The following is a 17,907-nucleotide window of genomic DNA, read 5'->3' on the forward strand; positions in this document are numbered from 1 at the left end:
TTCGGCATTACCTGTGTTGTATGCCTTCAGCTCATCTTTGTCCTTTTCACCGTCCTGGAAGCACAAAATATCACGTTATTCCACAGAAATGTAAAGAGTGTGTATGAGAGCTTGTCGTGCATGTAGGAGGCGGGCAGGTGAGACAAGCAAAATAAGGGCTGGATCCGACTACTACGCAAATTTGCGCTCTCGCGTTGGCACTACATCACAGCAAATACAGCACTGCTTAGTGCTGGGCGATATGGAAAAGAAAAAAAATCACGATATTGGCCATTTCAGGTATTCTATCGAAAAAAATTATGTACTCCACATTTGGAATGCTAACTTTTTCTCACTTTATTTTGAAGTGAGATTAAACACATCTGTATGAAATGATTCATGCATCCTGTGCTGCTGCTATATAAAATTATCAAATGTAAACAGAAGCAAAGTTCGTCTACATATTTTTGCACACATTGGAGTAAGAGGCATAAAGAATCATGTTTCAGACACATATTGAGATAAAAAAAAAAGAATAAATAGACATACTTTACTTTCATGTAATATTGAGAACCTTTGCAGATCCCAAAAGTCAAAATCAAAACTCAGTGCTGAATTGTGACGACAAATCACATTTGTAACATTATATGGATTCAATATACTACATGCATCCATTTTCTGTATTGTTTTTCCTCAATATTAATATACGTTCAATCTTTTAGGCCACTCCTCCTGGCTGACAGACGGGGAGCCGTAACTTTTCTTGTTCAGCGGTGTGTGTAGCATCATTTTGGATTCTCTCCGACACTGATTAAATTGCCCCCGAGTCGACTCCTCAAAACTGGATGCGCGCGGCTTTAACGCGGTTCCAGCGAGACCTCCGCCTGGTCACCCAAGCACTTTTAATTCTGGTCTTTCATAAAGACATTAAGTTAGCTTAGCAATCGGCATGGCTTCCCGTCCTTTCCCTCAGTGAATTACTCTCCGTAATGACTTCATGAGAACGATACTTGTAAGAAGTGCCGCTTATTTGCCGCCATGGAGGGAAGACGATGGAGGCCGTGACTGCTGAGTTAGCAGCGAGACATCAATGTGTTTTGCAGGTAGCCAGCATTAGCCAGACGAAACTCACTGCTAAACTTCCTATCTCTAGCTGCTGCAGCGTCTCGCCGGCTGCAGGAGACATAAGGAGCCCATCATAGCTTTTTGGGACGTCTCCGCCGTTCCAATTTTGGAAAAACTATGATTGTCAGTTTCGGTCTTCTTTTTGTTTGATGAGGTTCAAAATAGAAACTGCGATGCTCTTGTAGTTTAAAGACATAGCCAGCATGCTGTGAAGGCTTTTGTTTTCGGAAAATAATTACGATTTTGTTGTTGTTAGTTGATTCTTTCCCAACACAGGTTATTAGTATTGAGATTATTTCACCCGCCTGGTTAATAATGAATTTTCATTGTCTCTTAGATTTAATTTTGCACCGTAGGTTTGTTATGTACAGTAACAATGTATTGTGATTCCCTTCGCATTATAGTTTCATTAGTGGAAGCTTTTGGCCATCAAATCAAGCTGTATTTGACATATTCAGTACTTGCAGTCTGCTGCAGATGGCAAATGACAATAATAAGATTGTAAAAATTAAAAAAAAGAGACACGATTAAATGTTAACTTTTGTCTTCCTGATATATCGCGTCATATCGCCCAGCTCTACTCGTGCTGAACCTCTTCTCGGTCAAAACACTGGCAACACTAAACGACAGATATTACAATGTCACCGAATCCCGTCTTGTACAGTCATTGGGCGAATCTTGTCAAATCAAGCTGTCGGTGGAGGCGGGACAAGAAAACGTGTCAACGCTACCGGATGTAACTTTTACCACAGCGCCAACAACAATCCTATCGACAAAAGCGATCACGCTCGTTACAAGATACAATCCTATTGCTGGAAGTCGAGGTGCTGCAGGTGTATCGTAAGTCTTTCGTTGATCCACTACACTACACGGAAGGTAGTCCAAAAAAAATAAACAAACAAAAATCAAACATGACGGACTTTCATTTTTGCATGACAGGACTTTTCAGAAGCCAATTTGTTGATTGTGGATTATGTCACACTACACGGAGATAATTCCTGACAAAATATGTTGGGCCCAATCTAGTAAATCAGTCGAGATAGCGAACCTGGACAAAAATGTGGCTGAAAACGTTGTAGTCTGATCCAGCCATAACACACGATGTGAATGCAAAAATGTCTTGTTGGAGGCTTGGTAAGAATGAAAAGTTGATCTAAAATAACAATGCAAAACGGGAACCCCCCTGCCCCTTCTGACGTATGCTCTCCTGACTGCAGTCATCAACCTTTGTCCACTCCTTCACCCACACCCATTTCCTCGGCCCCCTACACTCATCCCTCTGTCCTGATGAAAGGGGAATAAGAGGGGGAAAGCATGCACTTGGATACACGGAGAGACGGGGACACTTAGAGAGAGGCCAGTCCTATTTAAATCAAATATTGCCCATAAAGGCTTACTTACCCGCACGCACAGGCTGGCACCAAAAAAAAAAAAACAACAAAAAAAACCCACACACGGCCACACAGACAAACTCACACACACCCACACAGACACACACAGAAAAGAACAAACAATTTCCTGCACTGCAAGAGCAAACCTCTCATTGTCTTCTAGCATTGATTCCACCTCGGCCGCTATCTGCCATCTAACAACACATGCTGGCTGTCATTGTGTCCACATGTGTCATCTCAAGAGTCCCAACTACAGGCTACATTAGCACTAGCAAACCTCAGGCCTTGGCTATATACAGTAAAAAGATGTAGTGGAAGAAAAGACACAAACGTCAAGAATAAAAAATCTGGAATGGAAGACAAAGCAAGCTGGAAATGTGCCAGATTCCACACAGAATGAAACACGGTGAGGAGACTGAGTGACGATGGGTCCAATAGCCTCCAGTGTGTCCCGTAACTAAGCTTTGTGCCCACCCTCCACCACATCGCTGGTCACTTCATACCCTCCACCATCACTCAGGCCCCTCAGGGACTTAACGAGACAGGGTGAGACAGCCTCCCGGACGCTCGTAACAGAGTGGTGGAGCGAAACCCGGAGAACAGCCTCCACCTGGAATTGAGCCAGGCTCTTTGTGCTTACCTCAGGCAGGGTGGAGGACGCCAGGTCCTCAGGGGCCTTTTCCACTTCCATGTCCAACGTGTCTGATTGTCGCCGAGGTGCCCCCGCCCGCAAACCGGGGGCCTCCAGGGACCGAGGCTCAGCGGGGACCGGGGGAGTGGGTGGAGTGGAGGGGCGGTATGACGATGATGTTGATGTTGATGATGATGATGATGGCGGTAACGGTGGGGGTGTTGGTAGAAGATGAGGAGGAAGAAGAGTAGGAGGAAGAGGAGGAGGAGGAGAGGAGCCAGACCCCTGTTTGTTTTGAATAGTGGCCCCTGTGGCCCCTGGCCGGAGCGTGCTGCAGTAGTTGTTGGAGCGGAGCCCTGAGGAGCACAGGAAACGAGTCTCACCCACCCACTCACGTACAACTGCAAACTCTGCTAGCAGCTGGCCGCCAGAAACATAACGGGAGAGAGTGGGCAGGAGGGGGGTGTGGCGGTGGAGGGGCACACAGTGGCTGCCAGTGCTGTACTATCAAACACGATGGAGAGGGGGAGGAAGAAAAATTCTGAAGTTTCACTTTCCACCAGCCGAGGGGAAAGGGTTAGGGCTTCTCTTCTCTCTCTTTTCTATTTGCTCCTCTGCTCTCCTTCTCCTTCCACCCACATGCATGCACATAGGATGATGTGTGCGTGTGTGTGTGTGTGTGTGTGTGTGTGTGTGTGTGCGCGCGCGCGTGCGTGCGCTGGCGCTTTGTGAATGAGTAAAATGCATACAAGGCGAGGGCTTGATGATCCTCTGTAGTGTGGAGTTGGAAATTGTTTTGGAGAGGTGCCATCTTGCAGCTCAATTGAAGACTTTCTGTACAAGCAGGGCAAAAGGACATCGGCCAGGGAGGATGTAAACCAGCAACACGTTCAGACACCAAGAATTAAAACATAAAAACAAATCTTACAAACCTCCCACTAACTCTTCCCACACTGAGATTTTATGTTCACCGTGCATTCATATTGGTGAGCGCATTGCAGGTACCGTGTCCTGTGAGAGTGCAACAGTCTTATGTGCCAGTGAGGCCAGCAAAGTTATGCGGGGGGTGAACCATTTATTGGCCTCCTCTACACAATGGACACAATCTCACAACGCTGAAGCTTGACCGTGGACAGATTCCTGGAATGTTGAACTACCGCACCCGACACTCCCACTTAGTGAGAACACACACGAATGCTCAACTCCCATTCTACTTCCCACCTCTAGCCACATTAGGAGGGGCCAAATAGCGAGGGAGGAGGTCACAGCCATAGAAAGAGTCCAAGATGAGCAACATGAAACACACACAAACACTCACTGGACTACTCCTTCAACAGCACATGCACAATATGGCAAAAAAAAGTCTGTCTTTGCAAAGACACTTGAAAATCCCCTCAAAAGGGATCAATATCATCATTGTCAAGGCATTTCGATAGTGACGCTTGTAATGGATCTTGTTGGAATTGTGCATTGGATGCATATTTTTCATACTTGCGAATGTTTATTTCGTTCAATGTCACACCACCTTAACCTCCATAAACAGGGTGTCACCTGAAAAATTGTGTTGACTTCTAATTGTGCTCTTTTTGCCAGCCCCAGCCCCAAAAAACAAAACCAAAATGTAATTTCCTGTCGTTGAATGACCTCAGCTGTCCAAATGTGTGTTGTTTTTTCTGCTTCCTGCCATCACCTCCCCACTAAACAAATCATGACACAGGCAAGTTATTTTGGGGGTTTGTGTGTGTCAGAATTGTTTGAAGGAAGAGCGACAAGAGGAAGTTTTGAGTCAGCTCTAAAAAAAAAAAAAAAAAAAAAAAAAAAAAAAAAAAAAATCCTACTTCTGCTCTTAGTGCTTTTGTCTTCCATTTGCAGACATCCGAGCACCTGAAATCGAGATGAAATGATCACCCAAACCGTGTATTCAAATCGTTACACCTCAATTGGAATTTTGCTGTGAAGAGTCCGAAGACGATAGTTTTTGTTCTCAATGAAACATACTGCAATGCGAGCGAGATTGAATGTTCTGCACACACAGTACACAACGGCAGCATGGACAGGTGCACTGGGGACGGTTCGGGGAAATCCGCTGTCTGACATGGATTGTCTGACACACAAAGGGGGAACGGGGTCAAATCCCATTGATCCTAATTGGATTTGGAAGTCTGACTGACGTACACGCACCGTACTGACCGCATGCTGGGATGCATGTTGCAGCAGACGCCTCTGCGAGACAGCAAAGTGATGCATTTGAAAGGCACCTTTTGACAAAGAGGTGAGGGGCAGCTCAGCAGGAAACAGTTCCTCCACAATACAGCATGCATCTATTTATATGCCTTCATATAAAAGGTCTGTGCAGGCGGACTCGGTCCAGGCTGTCGGGTTTGTGGCATTTATCTGGATATAAGAATAATAACGAAGGGAAGCCTTTCCCCGCTACAGTTGAGAAAAGGGCAAGTGTATGAGGGATCACGTAAACAAATGAGCTAGCGAGGGGAATGTTCAGAGGTCTTCATTGGATTGGAACGGGTCACTTTTCTTTACCTCCTTCCTGTCCGTGATCAATACTTTCCCAGGATCTTAAACAGCCCCACTTTGATGCTCCACCGCACTCAAGCATAGACAGGGGAAGTGAGCCAAATGAGGAGGACGCGAAGGATGCGGCCAGAAGGGGAGGGAAGGCGGGCTAAGGAGGGGTGAAGGAGAAGTGGATGGATGGATGGATGGAGGGAGTCGGGGAAGGGAAGGGAACAGGAAGGATGTCAAGTGGGGCTGAAGGAGAACCATGGCGGGCGAAAACAAGCGCATGGGGGGTGGGCAACACGTGAAAGTCTGATGACTTCTGCGGCCAGTAATCGAAGGTACGGTTTATTTTATGTCTCCATAAAGACACAGGGACCAGTAGTGGTAGGGGGTGGGGGGGGGGGGGGGGAGCTTGTCGACCATTTCGCTGAACCCCGAGTGTGCGGACATATTACAGAATAACCGACCAACGCCTTCCCCAAGGTCTCTTGAAAATCTGCAAAAATAGGGAGACACATAAAATACACCACACAGCGGTCCTCGAGTACCGGACCTGGACATGTCTGATCGACACAGACCTTTTTCTCTTTGAAACCAACTTCTTTCAGTGTGCTTTCTTTCATGCACCAAGCAAATTGAATTGAATGGAATTGAATACAATGTTGAACATTTTTTGAATTCTCTAAATCTCTTATTCATATACAGTCAAGGCTGGGTCTATGCATGAGAGTGAGCCTCTTGTCTTCTCTGGAGCTGCAGTCACAGGCTGGCGGCCTGTGAGAGCATCTCAGATCTTTTGAAGGCAACAGAAACATCTCAATCTCACACACTTTGCACTTGCATAGGTGACGCGCACGAGCGAGCACATGCGTGCGTGTGCACGCGTTTCCATCTATTCAGTCGTCGGCTTTCATTTTGTAGGTGAGTAGGGCATGACCGTGTGCAGAATTGTTCCTCTTTTTCCTTTGCTTCTTTACAGTGCTCAAAGGCAGGCGAAGCTCAGGACAAAAGATCCAATTACGAGCCAGTAAAAGCAATGAAACACAAACACACAACGTGCATCATCTTGACTACACACACAAATACGCACACTCAAACACGCACAGTCGAACGCACAAACTTGAAAATAAGAAAAAAAATTGCTAATGTGGTTAATTAGGATGTTTCACTCTCAGTTGTTGAAATTATTGATGGGATTTTTGATGAGCTTCTGGGTTCTACTAAATGCTGCATCACTTAGCAGAACATTAAGTGTAAGCAAATGTCTTCGAAAGAAAAGATAACGGCTAAAGGCAGTTCTAACAACAAATGAATCTATTTTTTTTCCACATTTCATGTGCAGTTAATTGAGTGATAAAACTGACAAACAGCTGCAGTGATGCACTCAAAGGAACTTTGACAAATAACCAAACAAATCTTCCCATGGCAGCACAAGCTATCCCAACAAAATGTTCTCACACTGAGTCACCGCTGACGAGTCACCATTGACAACCACATGCAGTCGAATGGCTCCACTCATACGCGCGCGTGCACACACACGCACGCAAATGTTTACTCTACAGTAGGTGCAACACCATTCCATATAGAGAACTTGACAAGGCAAATAGTGGAGGATGCTGATATTTCCAGTCACCCTATGAACATCTCGTCAACCAGTTGGATGAGGGAGAATACATGATTCAAGTTTGTCAAAATGATACAAAATGATCATTTGGGACAGAGTCACTGATGGTATACTGCAGGCATCTTCAAATGGCAGACCACAGTCCTTGTGCGGAACGAGTGATGGTTTCATGCGGACCCGTGATCAACTCCTGCTGAATATCGTATGAGCATCGTGAGCCCATTTTTTTTCCTCACAGAGATCGCTGTCAGATCTAAGATGAATAAAGAAGGCCAGTGAACTGACCACACATAGACTGAGTCTGTGAAACAAAAGGTGATTAAATCAGGCCGATGTGTCAGCAAATGGCGCGGTGGCAACAGTTTTTGCCATAATAACTCGGATTTTCCTCCTGTGCACGGAGCATTCAGTTCTACCATAGCCCTTATTGTGATCATGTGCCCAATTGGATCCATGGATTCCCAACTACTGATTTTCTATATTGGGTCAGCTTTTCTTCAAATGGAATTGTTGAAGTGTCTTTCTCTTGGTTGTATGTTCTCTTATGGCTGGGGTGGTACAATCAAAAACAGTTCTTCTGTACTCCTGACATTTGACTCTCAGTTTGGAGACAACTTTCTGGTTTACTTTGGTGTCCAAAAACATAATGGTGTTAGTATAGAGAGAGAAGAAATTGACACATATAATAGACCTCGAGTATTTTTGAAACTGAGAGCAACTTCTTGGTTGCCAGTTTGATACACACTTCTGAAATAAAAAACATATTAAGAACGATAAATGATATTATTGAAGGGCGGACACTGATCATCTCCGATGACTTCTCCCAATAATGACAAAACAAGGCAGAAAACTGATCAATAAAAAAAATCAATCAATCAATTGTATCCAGATTCCTAGGTCATCACAATGTGCCATTACTATTTTGTGACACGTCAAAAAATAGGTCTCGAATGTGTGTTTGTGTCAGTAAATAAGGACTTACACGTCAAGGAGTGTCCTCCTTTGGGAAGGTACTCATAGAGCAAGGGGTTATCATCTCCCATCATCTCAGCCCGCAGTGACAGCAGGCTGTTCTTACTCATCAGCGCCGCCTTCAGGTTGGCCACCGAAGAGATTATCCCACCGCCGCCTCTGCCTCCGCCTCCGCCTCCGCCGCTGCCTCCTCCTCCTCCACCTGCCGCCTCCTCTGATTCGTTGGTACCCAGGAAGCCGGACTCCGCTGCGAGAGCCTCTTCCTGCTTGAGAAAGAAGTCCAGGCGTTCGCCGCGGCTGTCGGAGCTGTTGGGTTCGTTCACGTCGGCGTCTGAGTAGACAGGAAGTGACAGGAAATGTGAGAGGGCGAAGAATAATCATCATAATCACGATAATTTGACTTTTTTTCACAACGTTGCGATTGATATTTAACATTCTTTCAAGGTCCTCTTTCACATGAATTTTTTTACTAATCAAAGAGTTCATCTGTACTACACTAAACAAGATTATACGTAACCGTTTTGGTCTCATTGTTTTTCGCCTCGGTTTATGCTAAAATGAAGGCAAATGAACCTTGAATTAATATGAGAGTTTATTTGTTTACCTCAATTACAGTTGTGAACTTACTAAATGCAGTCTTGGCTTCACAAAAACTTCACAAAGTTCCACCAAACAAGTGTGGCATAAACGAAAGTCCATAAGACATAAATCAGATTGGCAGTAATAACGCGAACAAATTTGTGGCTTTAGCTCAAGGGTAGGGAACTCCAGTTCCTCGAGAGCCATATCCTGCCTGTTTTAGGTCCCTCCCTAAAACAAACACACATGATTCAATTGTTCAGGCTTCTACAGTGCTTGCTGACGAGCTGATCATTTGAATCAGGTGTGTTGGAGTAGGGAGGGACCGAAAACAGGCAGGATATGGCTCTCGAGGCTCTTCAACTTTTTCAACGTTTTCAAGGAACAATCACGCATGAACACCTTCTTAATCACTCAACTTGTGCAGACACAACATAAATAAATAAATCAAGAACTAAATAAATAAAATAGCGGTACACATACAGCATGTTTTTCTGACAAAGTCAAGCTATTTTTCATAGTTTGGCTGGTCCTGTGACTTATACTCGAGAGCTCGGACATAAAGACAAAATCCCTGTTCCATAATCAAAATAAATCACTGAGTATAATCGCACGCACACAATTTCAGAAGGTAGTTGAAATCCCCGAAGAAGAATTGGAAGAAGAAGAAAAAGTAGTCATGGCAACTGTGTGATTATGTCGTGTCTTTGCTGCCGTCTCTCACGGCAATAAACGAAGGGAGTGTCTCTCCAGCTAGCTTGCTCGTCTAGCACGCAACATCCGATGAAGATTTATTGTTTACAGCACCAAAGGATGTCAAATCCAAGTCAAGGTAAGCCATTTTCAACAAACAAAAAAGAAAAAGAAAAATGTTTCCATCGTTGGAAGCGATAGTTTCAAATCCAATCAGAACACCAGCATCCACCAACATGATAAGAGTCTGAAATCTGCTGTTCTACGTCTTGGTTTTTGTAAAATAAATTTCCCCCAAAAATGTGACTTATAATCATGTGCATGTTTTTTTTCCTTCATGATAGTTTCTTTTTAGTGGTGCAACTTACAATGCGAAGCCACTTGAAATGTGAAAAATATGTTACTGCATATAAAAAAAACAGACCGACAGAAATGAAGCAGAGGTGGTCACCATCACCCCAACCCAATTGCAGCCTTTGCAATTTGGAAATTCAATTCTACTAGATTTCAATATCAAATTGAATACAAATAATTGCTCAGCTCCTACCAAACTGTTCATGCAACTCGAGCCAGAAAAGCGCAAGTCAAGTGAGCGGCAACGGGCAATGCCTCACACAGTGTTGCCTCAACTTTACAAGCCTCTGTGTAGGCTGTAGACTCCACCAGTCTGGATTTGTGACTCACTCGTTGAGAGGATAAAAAGGATAGCGCTCGTACAAAAACGTATTTGAAAAAGCCGTCATGATTTCAGGCCTTCACCTGACAGTGATATCATCTTGAGAGAGAGAGAACACTACATATTATTAAAGCAATTCTTCTCACCCTCTCAGCAGAGCCATTGTTTACACGCAGACAAGCATTACATTTCATTCAACTCTCGTGCTTCATCACCAGCAGTCCGTCCGCTAAGGTTAGAAAGTTCGGAAGGAACTCACACGTTCCGTCTTAGTATGGACAGGTATGGCGAGAGTGTCGCGAAGCTGTCAGCATTCGTTGTGATGTTGCAGGTTCCACAGGAGCGCTGCAACAAAGCTGATGGCAGCCAACATTTCCACAAACCTAAACTACAACACTGACACTTTTCACTGAGCACTGTGAATAACTTTGCATGGCTTATATGATTGACACATATTGCTTATCATCTGCAAGGAGCTGAGACAAGCTGAGACATCTATACCAGGGGTCGCCAACCTTTTAGAAAATGAGAGCTGCTTCTGATTGACACAAACTTCTGAAATAAATTTGCTTAAATTACCTTGAACAAAGTTATGTTTCAGTTTTGATTAATGATATAAATGTATGCAAAGCCACTGATCATGTCAATGAATTCTAACAATGATTTGGTAGCTGAACAATGTCATGTACGCAACACTTTTTTTTTATGTATCTCTCTGCCAATGTTTACATTTTCAAATGATCACCTTGTCATCACTCTGAGAAAATCAATCTCCCAGCACTGGTGAGCTATTTTTAGAACAGGCCACAACGGGCTGCTCATGTGGTTCTTGCAAAGCTACATGGTGCCAATTGGCTTGCCGGGAGCTCAGGGGCCCTACAGTATTCAAGGGCCTATTTAGATTCATGTATTTTTTTAGATTTAAATTTGATGATTTTCAATCAATCACTTTACATTCTCGGCATGAGTTGACCAAACCGCAAAAGATTATGTGCAGCACTGTGGCCGTGATTATGGTGCATGCCAAGAGAGTGCCTATTAGAAGTCTTGTTGAACTTTCTTTCAGTCACTTTGCCACTGCACCAGTTGACAAAGCCCTTTCTACGGTTCCTAACTGAATGCCAAAAGGCCTATAGGATGGCATTGAATTCCACATGATTCTGCCATTTGTTTATTCATCAGTCATTTATGATCATCTCAAGAACACAGTCGTAATCGACAATGACAATTTTCAGCCAATTGGACGGAGACAAGGTTCCCATTATAGAGCTCCAGACGTCGTATGACTGATCCCTGTGTGCATTTGTTTACGCAGTCATGCTTGGAAGATGGTAGCGGTGGCAGTCGAAGGATTTACGATTGAGAGTGGTGATAAAATAAGTGTTCATCTTTGAATATTCCCTCCAAGTGAATTCATGGAAAGGAAATAATGAGAGACAGTGCAAGCTGGACAGGTTGGATATTACAGCTCGCTATCAAGCGCCAGGAGTACTTTTTCCAACTATGTCGACGGCAGATGGGGAAAATGACACTGGTGAGCCATTGCGAGCGTTCGCTGTTGAGAGGGCGCACCGGATGGGGGCGAGGGAGGCGCTAGCGCTCTCATTCATGGCAGGAGCCGAACGCCGGTGCTACGACTTGGTTCTATCTTTGGTATCCTTTTAAATGCTCGCTCCTTCATTTGTCGCCTCTTTTGACACAATGGTGCACAACAGCTGTCTACAATTGTCAGAGTGCGGAGTTTTCTCAAAGTTTTCTACCCAGCTAAAATGGCATCAGGGATGTGTGTTCCCAAAGTCTGGAGCTCTATCATTTAGTTGTGCGTTTTGGCACTTTGCTTCTTAAAGACTATTTTGACCTGAGCAACTGTTGAAGGCGCATGAGTGTGCTAATTTGGTTAAGTGCAGTTCTTTATTATATCAGTGCAAGACTGAAATATTTTTGATAAACAAAAATGAAAACATGCAAGCGCACGTCAAGGGTTTAGTCCACGTGTAATGAATGTTGGCTGTGTAGCCTTGCCTTGTGCAAAGGAAGTCAAGGTGACAGTGATGGGAGATTGCCTCCATGTCTGGAATGCTGATGGCTCCACAGCCTCTTCACACAGCGCACCACTCTCATACTTGTCATTTTCATCACCCATAGAGATGAATGACCATTGACTCAGGGGGGGAATGTTCAAGTGCAGATAAATGTTTGTGACCATCATCATCATAAATAAGACAATGGAATATGCTGTTGACAATTGTGTAGAGTTGTATCATACTATGTGGGGGTTCTCATGTCTCATCTAATCAATTTCACCAAAATATTAGTACCGGGTCTGCAAATGATGCATCTCAGTTCAAGAAGCTAACAGTGTTGACTTGAGATGAGAGTGAATTGAAAAGAGAGGATTGAAATTATTTGAAATGCCATGAATCCATTCGAGCCCCCCCCCCCAAAGAAAAATAAATAAACAATAAAAATTATTATAATGTATTTTCATCCTCTATCCTTTGTTCATATATTTATCCTCATAAGGGTTGCGGGTGGGCTGGAGCCTCTCCCAGCTGTCTGCCCGAAGACAGCTGGGAGTACACCCTGAAGTGGTCGCCAGCCAACTGAGAAGAACACAGAGACGAACAACCATTCGCACTCACAATCACACCTAGGGACAATTTGGAGTGCCTGACCTGCCACGCTTGTTTTTGGAATGTGGGAGGAAAACGGAGTACCTGGAGAAAACCCACACAGGCACGGGGAGGGCATGCTAACTCCACATTGGAATGTGGGAGCCGGAATCGAATTCTGGACCTTTGCACTGCGAGGCCGACGTGTTAACCAGTTGATTACTATTATGTAATTAAAAAACATTATGGAATGTTTTTTTAACTAAGCTAAATAGTACTCTCGGGCGGCCCAGTGGTTAGCGCGTCAACCTCACAGTCTAGAGGTGCAGGGGTCGATTCCAGCTCTGGCCTCCCTGTGGGGTGTTTGCATGTTCTGTCCATGAGTGTGCGTTTTTCCGGTTTCCTCCCACATTCCAAAAAATACATGCATGACAAGCTGATTGAACACTCTAAATTGTCCCTAGGTGTGAATGTGAGCGTGGATGGTTGTTCGTCTCTATGTGCCCTGCGATTGGTTGGCAACCGGTTCAGGGTGTCTCCCTGCCTACTGCCCGAAGACAGCTGGGATAGGCTCCAGCACCCCCCGTGACCCTCATGAGGGTAAAGCAGATCAGAAAATGAACGAATGAATGAATAAATAGTACTCTATAATAATGTACTTTATAAAAACATCATAATAATAACATATTTAAAGTAACTTTAAAGAATTAAACAGGTTCTGCATCACGATTTCATGCTGCAATGCAATTTGTTGCGATCACCGGGAGGTGGGGGGGCAATATAATACAGTCATACAGACAAAAACTAAGAAGCACAGTGCTTCTGTTTGTACTGCAACTCAATTAGATGCTTAAATCACCATTTTTCGTCAAGGATAAAGAAGATATACATGTGGGTCTTGTTGTGTAATCTGTCTTTCTTTGTTGCTTCAAAAATCACAACTACTCATGCTAACTGTTAGCATGTTAAATGGCTTTTTTACATTGTTTGTTAGCACTAAGCGAATCGGACGTTACTAATGCAAAGCTGTGTAAAGGTGTCGTTTCTTTCAGTTTGATTGTAAACACCAGAATAAATTCACTATACTTTGAAGTGGTATTAAACAACAAAAACCATTAAAGTTTCAGAATTGTTGTGAAATTAATTGAGTTTCTGTCACTGCCACCATAAAGTAATATTTCCATTAAAAGAAAATCATCCCGTAAAACTCAGAAGTATTATCATATATCTCGAGGCACCACTGTATTGTTAAATTAATCCCAGAAGTGACTTTTTTAATAAAAAGGTTGTTTTGATGTAGTCATTTTGTGATAGGTGCCTCTTGTGTACAGTGACAGAAAAGAGAAGAGAAAGTTACACGAAGGATGATGGAGCTTTGGATTGTCGGAGTGAAGAAGGACGTTGAAAAAAATGGCAAGGGAACATATAAAAGAGCGGGGGTGTTGATCTGTGGAGGAAGGAGACAAGATACGTAGAAAATATGATTTTATGATTTTATGTCCTGTTTTTATATATCTCGTTTACTAATTTTTACATTGTATTTTCTTATTGTCTGTACAGTGTCCTTGGGTGGCATGAAAGGCGCTTTTAAATAAAATGTATTATTATTATTATTATTAAAATGTGCGCACGCGTACACACATACACACACACACACACACACACCCATACAAAGTTAATTAAGAAGAAGGTGTAGGGGTGGGTGCAAGGGGGCATGAGGTGCAGGAATTCATCAGAGCTCTGCCCCCTCCTTCAGTGAGCAGCCACGGGAGTCAATCAATAACATAGATCTGCTGTTGGCCAACATCAACAACAACACACACACACACTTACACACAGGCAGACAAATGGTCGGAGAGGATGCGATTGAGAGAGAGAAAAGAGTGTGACCTCTGACCCTCGCCTCACGCTACTCATCTTTTCAGCGGACGAGTGCGTGACCCTTGGCCACTTTTCCCAGCACGGCTTGGACACGCGCGTCTACAGATGGAACGCATCCGCTCATCGGCAAACAGTGACAATACTTCATTCACACGACGCATGGCCAACAAGCAGCATGCACTCAACACACGGCAGGCATCCCTTGCCCAAATCTGTGACATGGCTCTCTGCGTTAGCCGCCAGGGACTCTCCCGTTAACCTGATTTTTGAGGATTTACCCACATTACTGCGACTAAGCGCCAGATATTAGAAATTAGTATTCAGCTGACCACAAACAGGCTCCCGCACAAAATAATGGGAGTACACCACATAATCCTCTTTCATTTATGTAAGTGTAATTGGGTCGGCATAGATTGTGCGTTTCTTCAATCTCATCCTGTTCCGACAGATAAAATCATTTACGGCGGCAGGAACAGTCCACACCTAATTCAGGCCACGCAGTTTATGGATTTTGTCAGAGGGATGCCGGGCTTGCTCAGGATTTGCACAGACAAATGTTGCGGTGTCTTTTGGAGGCAACAGGTTTATCTGGAGTTTTAGACACGCAGCAGTCACTTCACTCCTTTGGGCACATATGTTGAATTGCTAACAACCTCCCAATATCAATGGTTTGACGTGGGGGCAGTGGGGCTAATTTTTGCCTCATTTTCTTTGGCCTCCACAGTGGTTTCTGTATGGAAAGGGGAATTTCAATTTCACTCTGATAAAGGAGTGAGAATAATTTAGATTTCCGCTTTTTGAAGAGATCCTCCGTTTAATTTTGTTGCCATGGTAGCCAACCACTCTCGGCATGCGCAATTTTGATAAATAAAACCCTCTCTTTCAAATAAAACAGGAGCAAATATGTGGTTCCCTTTGCTCATGCGCATGAGCGGGGACCCGAAAAGTCTTTCTGAGCACTGTGGTGAGCTTCAATGCGGTAACAAGATTGGCCTTGAAATAAAAGACATGTCTTGTGTTGGACTAAATCTGGCGGGGGACACAGCATTCTTCAGCTATTTGCAGACCTCCACTTCTTGGATGATACAGCTGATTATGTGGTTGCAGTGTATGTGTGCGTATGTATGCGGGGGGGGGGGGGTGTATTTGATGATGGGAGTTGTATTGTTGCAGTGAGTGCTAAAACACACGAAATGAAAAAGGAGGAAAAGGAAGAAAAGGGAGGTGAAGGTCATCTGACAGTTTGACCCCTGATCCTATGTTTTAATGTTCTGATTGTGCTCATGGAATGTGTGTGTGTGTGTGCGTGTGTGTATGTGTGTGTGTTGTAACAAATATTCCCGCCCCCCCCATTCCCTGAGAAACACTACTGCGAGGGAGTACAACTCAGGATAGCTAAAAGCACCTTCTCGTAAAATAAACAGATTAAAAAAAATGGAAAAACATCATTCGTTATTCACTCCCACTTACCACCATGCATGCACTCACGGACGCACACACAATCTGGCACTTTCCCTCGGCCTCTCAAACATCTTCAACCCTAACCCTGCTTTGAAACCCTCCTTGGAAACCCGAACCCTAGTGCAGTGGTTCTTAACCTTGTTAGAGGTACCGAACCCAACCAGCTAATATGTGCATTGACCGAACCCTTCATGAGTGAAAAACAAAAATGACTTTTTACAAATTCGAGACATAAAAAAAAAAAAGGCATTTTTAAAAAACAGAAAAAAAAGTAAATAACATTTCAAGAAATGATAATAATTAAAAAAAAAATTCGATGTACTATCACGACACTCATAATGTCGACTACGAAGCAAACTAAATGTCCCGCAGCACTGATTGGACAAGCAATGTCATGTGATCATCTGCAGCCAGTGATGGCCAAGCATGCGTGTCACAACTAATTGACACGTTGAGTCGGGTGTGTCTTAACCTCCATGGCAGAGGCTCCGTCGAACCCCTGAGACCGGTTCACCGAACCCCTGGGGTTCGATCGAACTCAGGTTAAGAACCACTGCCCTTGTGTAAAATCATCCTTTGGAATCAAATCCTTACCCTACTTTCAAAGCTGAGGTCCCACACTGTGACAGTTGCGCAAAAGTAACCAAACACAATGGAGAGCATTTCCAGGATGGTTAAGCAGCAAGTTACGGAGGCTTGTAGTGCATTAGAGAGCTGTCAGAGAAGAAAAAGGGCCTTGCCTGCATGTATTGAAGTGCAAACAAGAGAAAGATTTCATGTGTCTGAATTTGTGTGCGTGTGTGTAAGTAAGAGGCATTGAAAGAACAAGTTGACAGGATAAAACCTAATAAACAAAAACAGAAACTGGTGTCTTTATGCTTTATGGAAAAAGACTGAAAACGCTGCAATATGCCTAGCGGGCCAGCCAGTGTCATTTTGTAATGAATGCTTGCTTTTCCTTGTCTTCAAAAAAAATCATGCTTTATTTTAAGGAACATTTGGGAGCTTTTTTGTGCCCTGCTATTGGCTTGTGATCAGTTCATCTCGCCCAAAGACATTTAGATGTAGGCTGTAGCATGCCTGAGAACCTAGTAGGGATAAGGGATAAGTCTGATAAACAAACCGGGTGTCATTGTTCCTGCGCAGTTTTCCATAATCGGGATTGGTTTTTTTTTCCCCCCACTAAATTTGAAAAACTCTGCGAATTAATGGAAATACTTTGTGACATCACAAGATCCCAAGTGTGACTGGTGAAGTTGACAGTCTTGATTGCTGAATTTGTGTGGGACAAGAGGCAATTTGCTGTTACAGTAACAAACCAGCCCAGAGTGGGTAGTCAAGAATACTAGGAGATGTCTTGATGGGCCGGGCTGCTACATGCACTGCTCGGGGTCTGCTCTTTCAGGCCGCACATTAATCTCCTCCATACATTGGATCCATTTTGAAAGCAGTACTTAAAGTGTGTTCATGACATTCAAATCTATTATTGTTTTCTCAAATATATTAGCAGGCCATTATATTATGTATAGCACTGACTGCACTACCTTTATGACTAAATATGTCACCAAGCGGCAATAACTTAAAATTAACTTAAAAGAGCAATCATGTAACAGACCACTAAAACCAACAACACTGAAACACAATGACACCCTGTCTGTACAAAATAACCAGAGGTGGACATCGTCAATTTGTCAATGAACTGCCATTGAGATTTCAGACCACCCCATTCCATCCGAGTGGTCAACGACAGCCAATCGTACTTA

At 43.7% G+C, this 17,907-nt stretch overlaps 1 protein-coding gene across 2 annotated transcripts in view; it reads right to left on the reverse strand.

Moving 5' to 3' along the window:
* zbtb46 (zinc finger and BTB domain containing 46) overlaps positions 1-17,907 on the reverse strand; it is a 92,845-nt gene that overhangs the window by 4,029 nt on the left and 70,909 nt on the right. For both annotated transcript variants that reach the window (XM_086124590.1, XM_086124584.1), the window contains exons 4-6: positions 8,253-8,573; positions 3,136-3,482; positions 12-54 (exon numbers count right to left, since the gene is read on the reverse strand). In XM_086124590.1, the coding sequence (XP_085980716.1) occupies positions 12-54; positions 3,136-3,482; positions 8,253-8,573 (711 nt within the window). The remainder of the gene's footprint in view (positions 1-11; positions 55-3,135; positions 3,483-8,252; positions 8,574-17,907) is intronic.

This window comes from Hippocampus guttulatus, chromosome 1 (genome assembly GCF_054856545.1).
Source record: "Hippocampus guttulatus isolate MCC_2025c chromosome 1, RoL_Hgut_1.0, whole genome shotgun sequence".
Classification (NCBI taxonomy): domain Eukaryota; kingdom Metazoa; phylum Chordata; class Actinopteri; order Syngnathiformes; family Syngnathidae; genus Hippocampus; species Hippocampus guttulatus.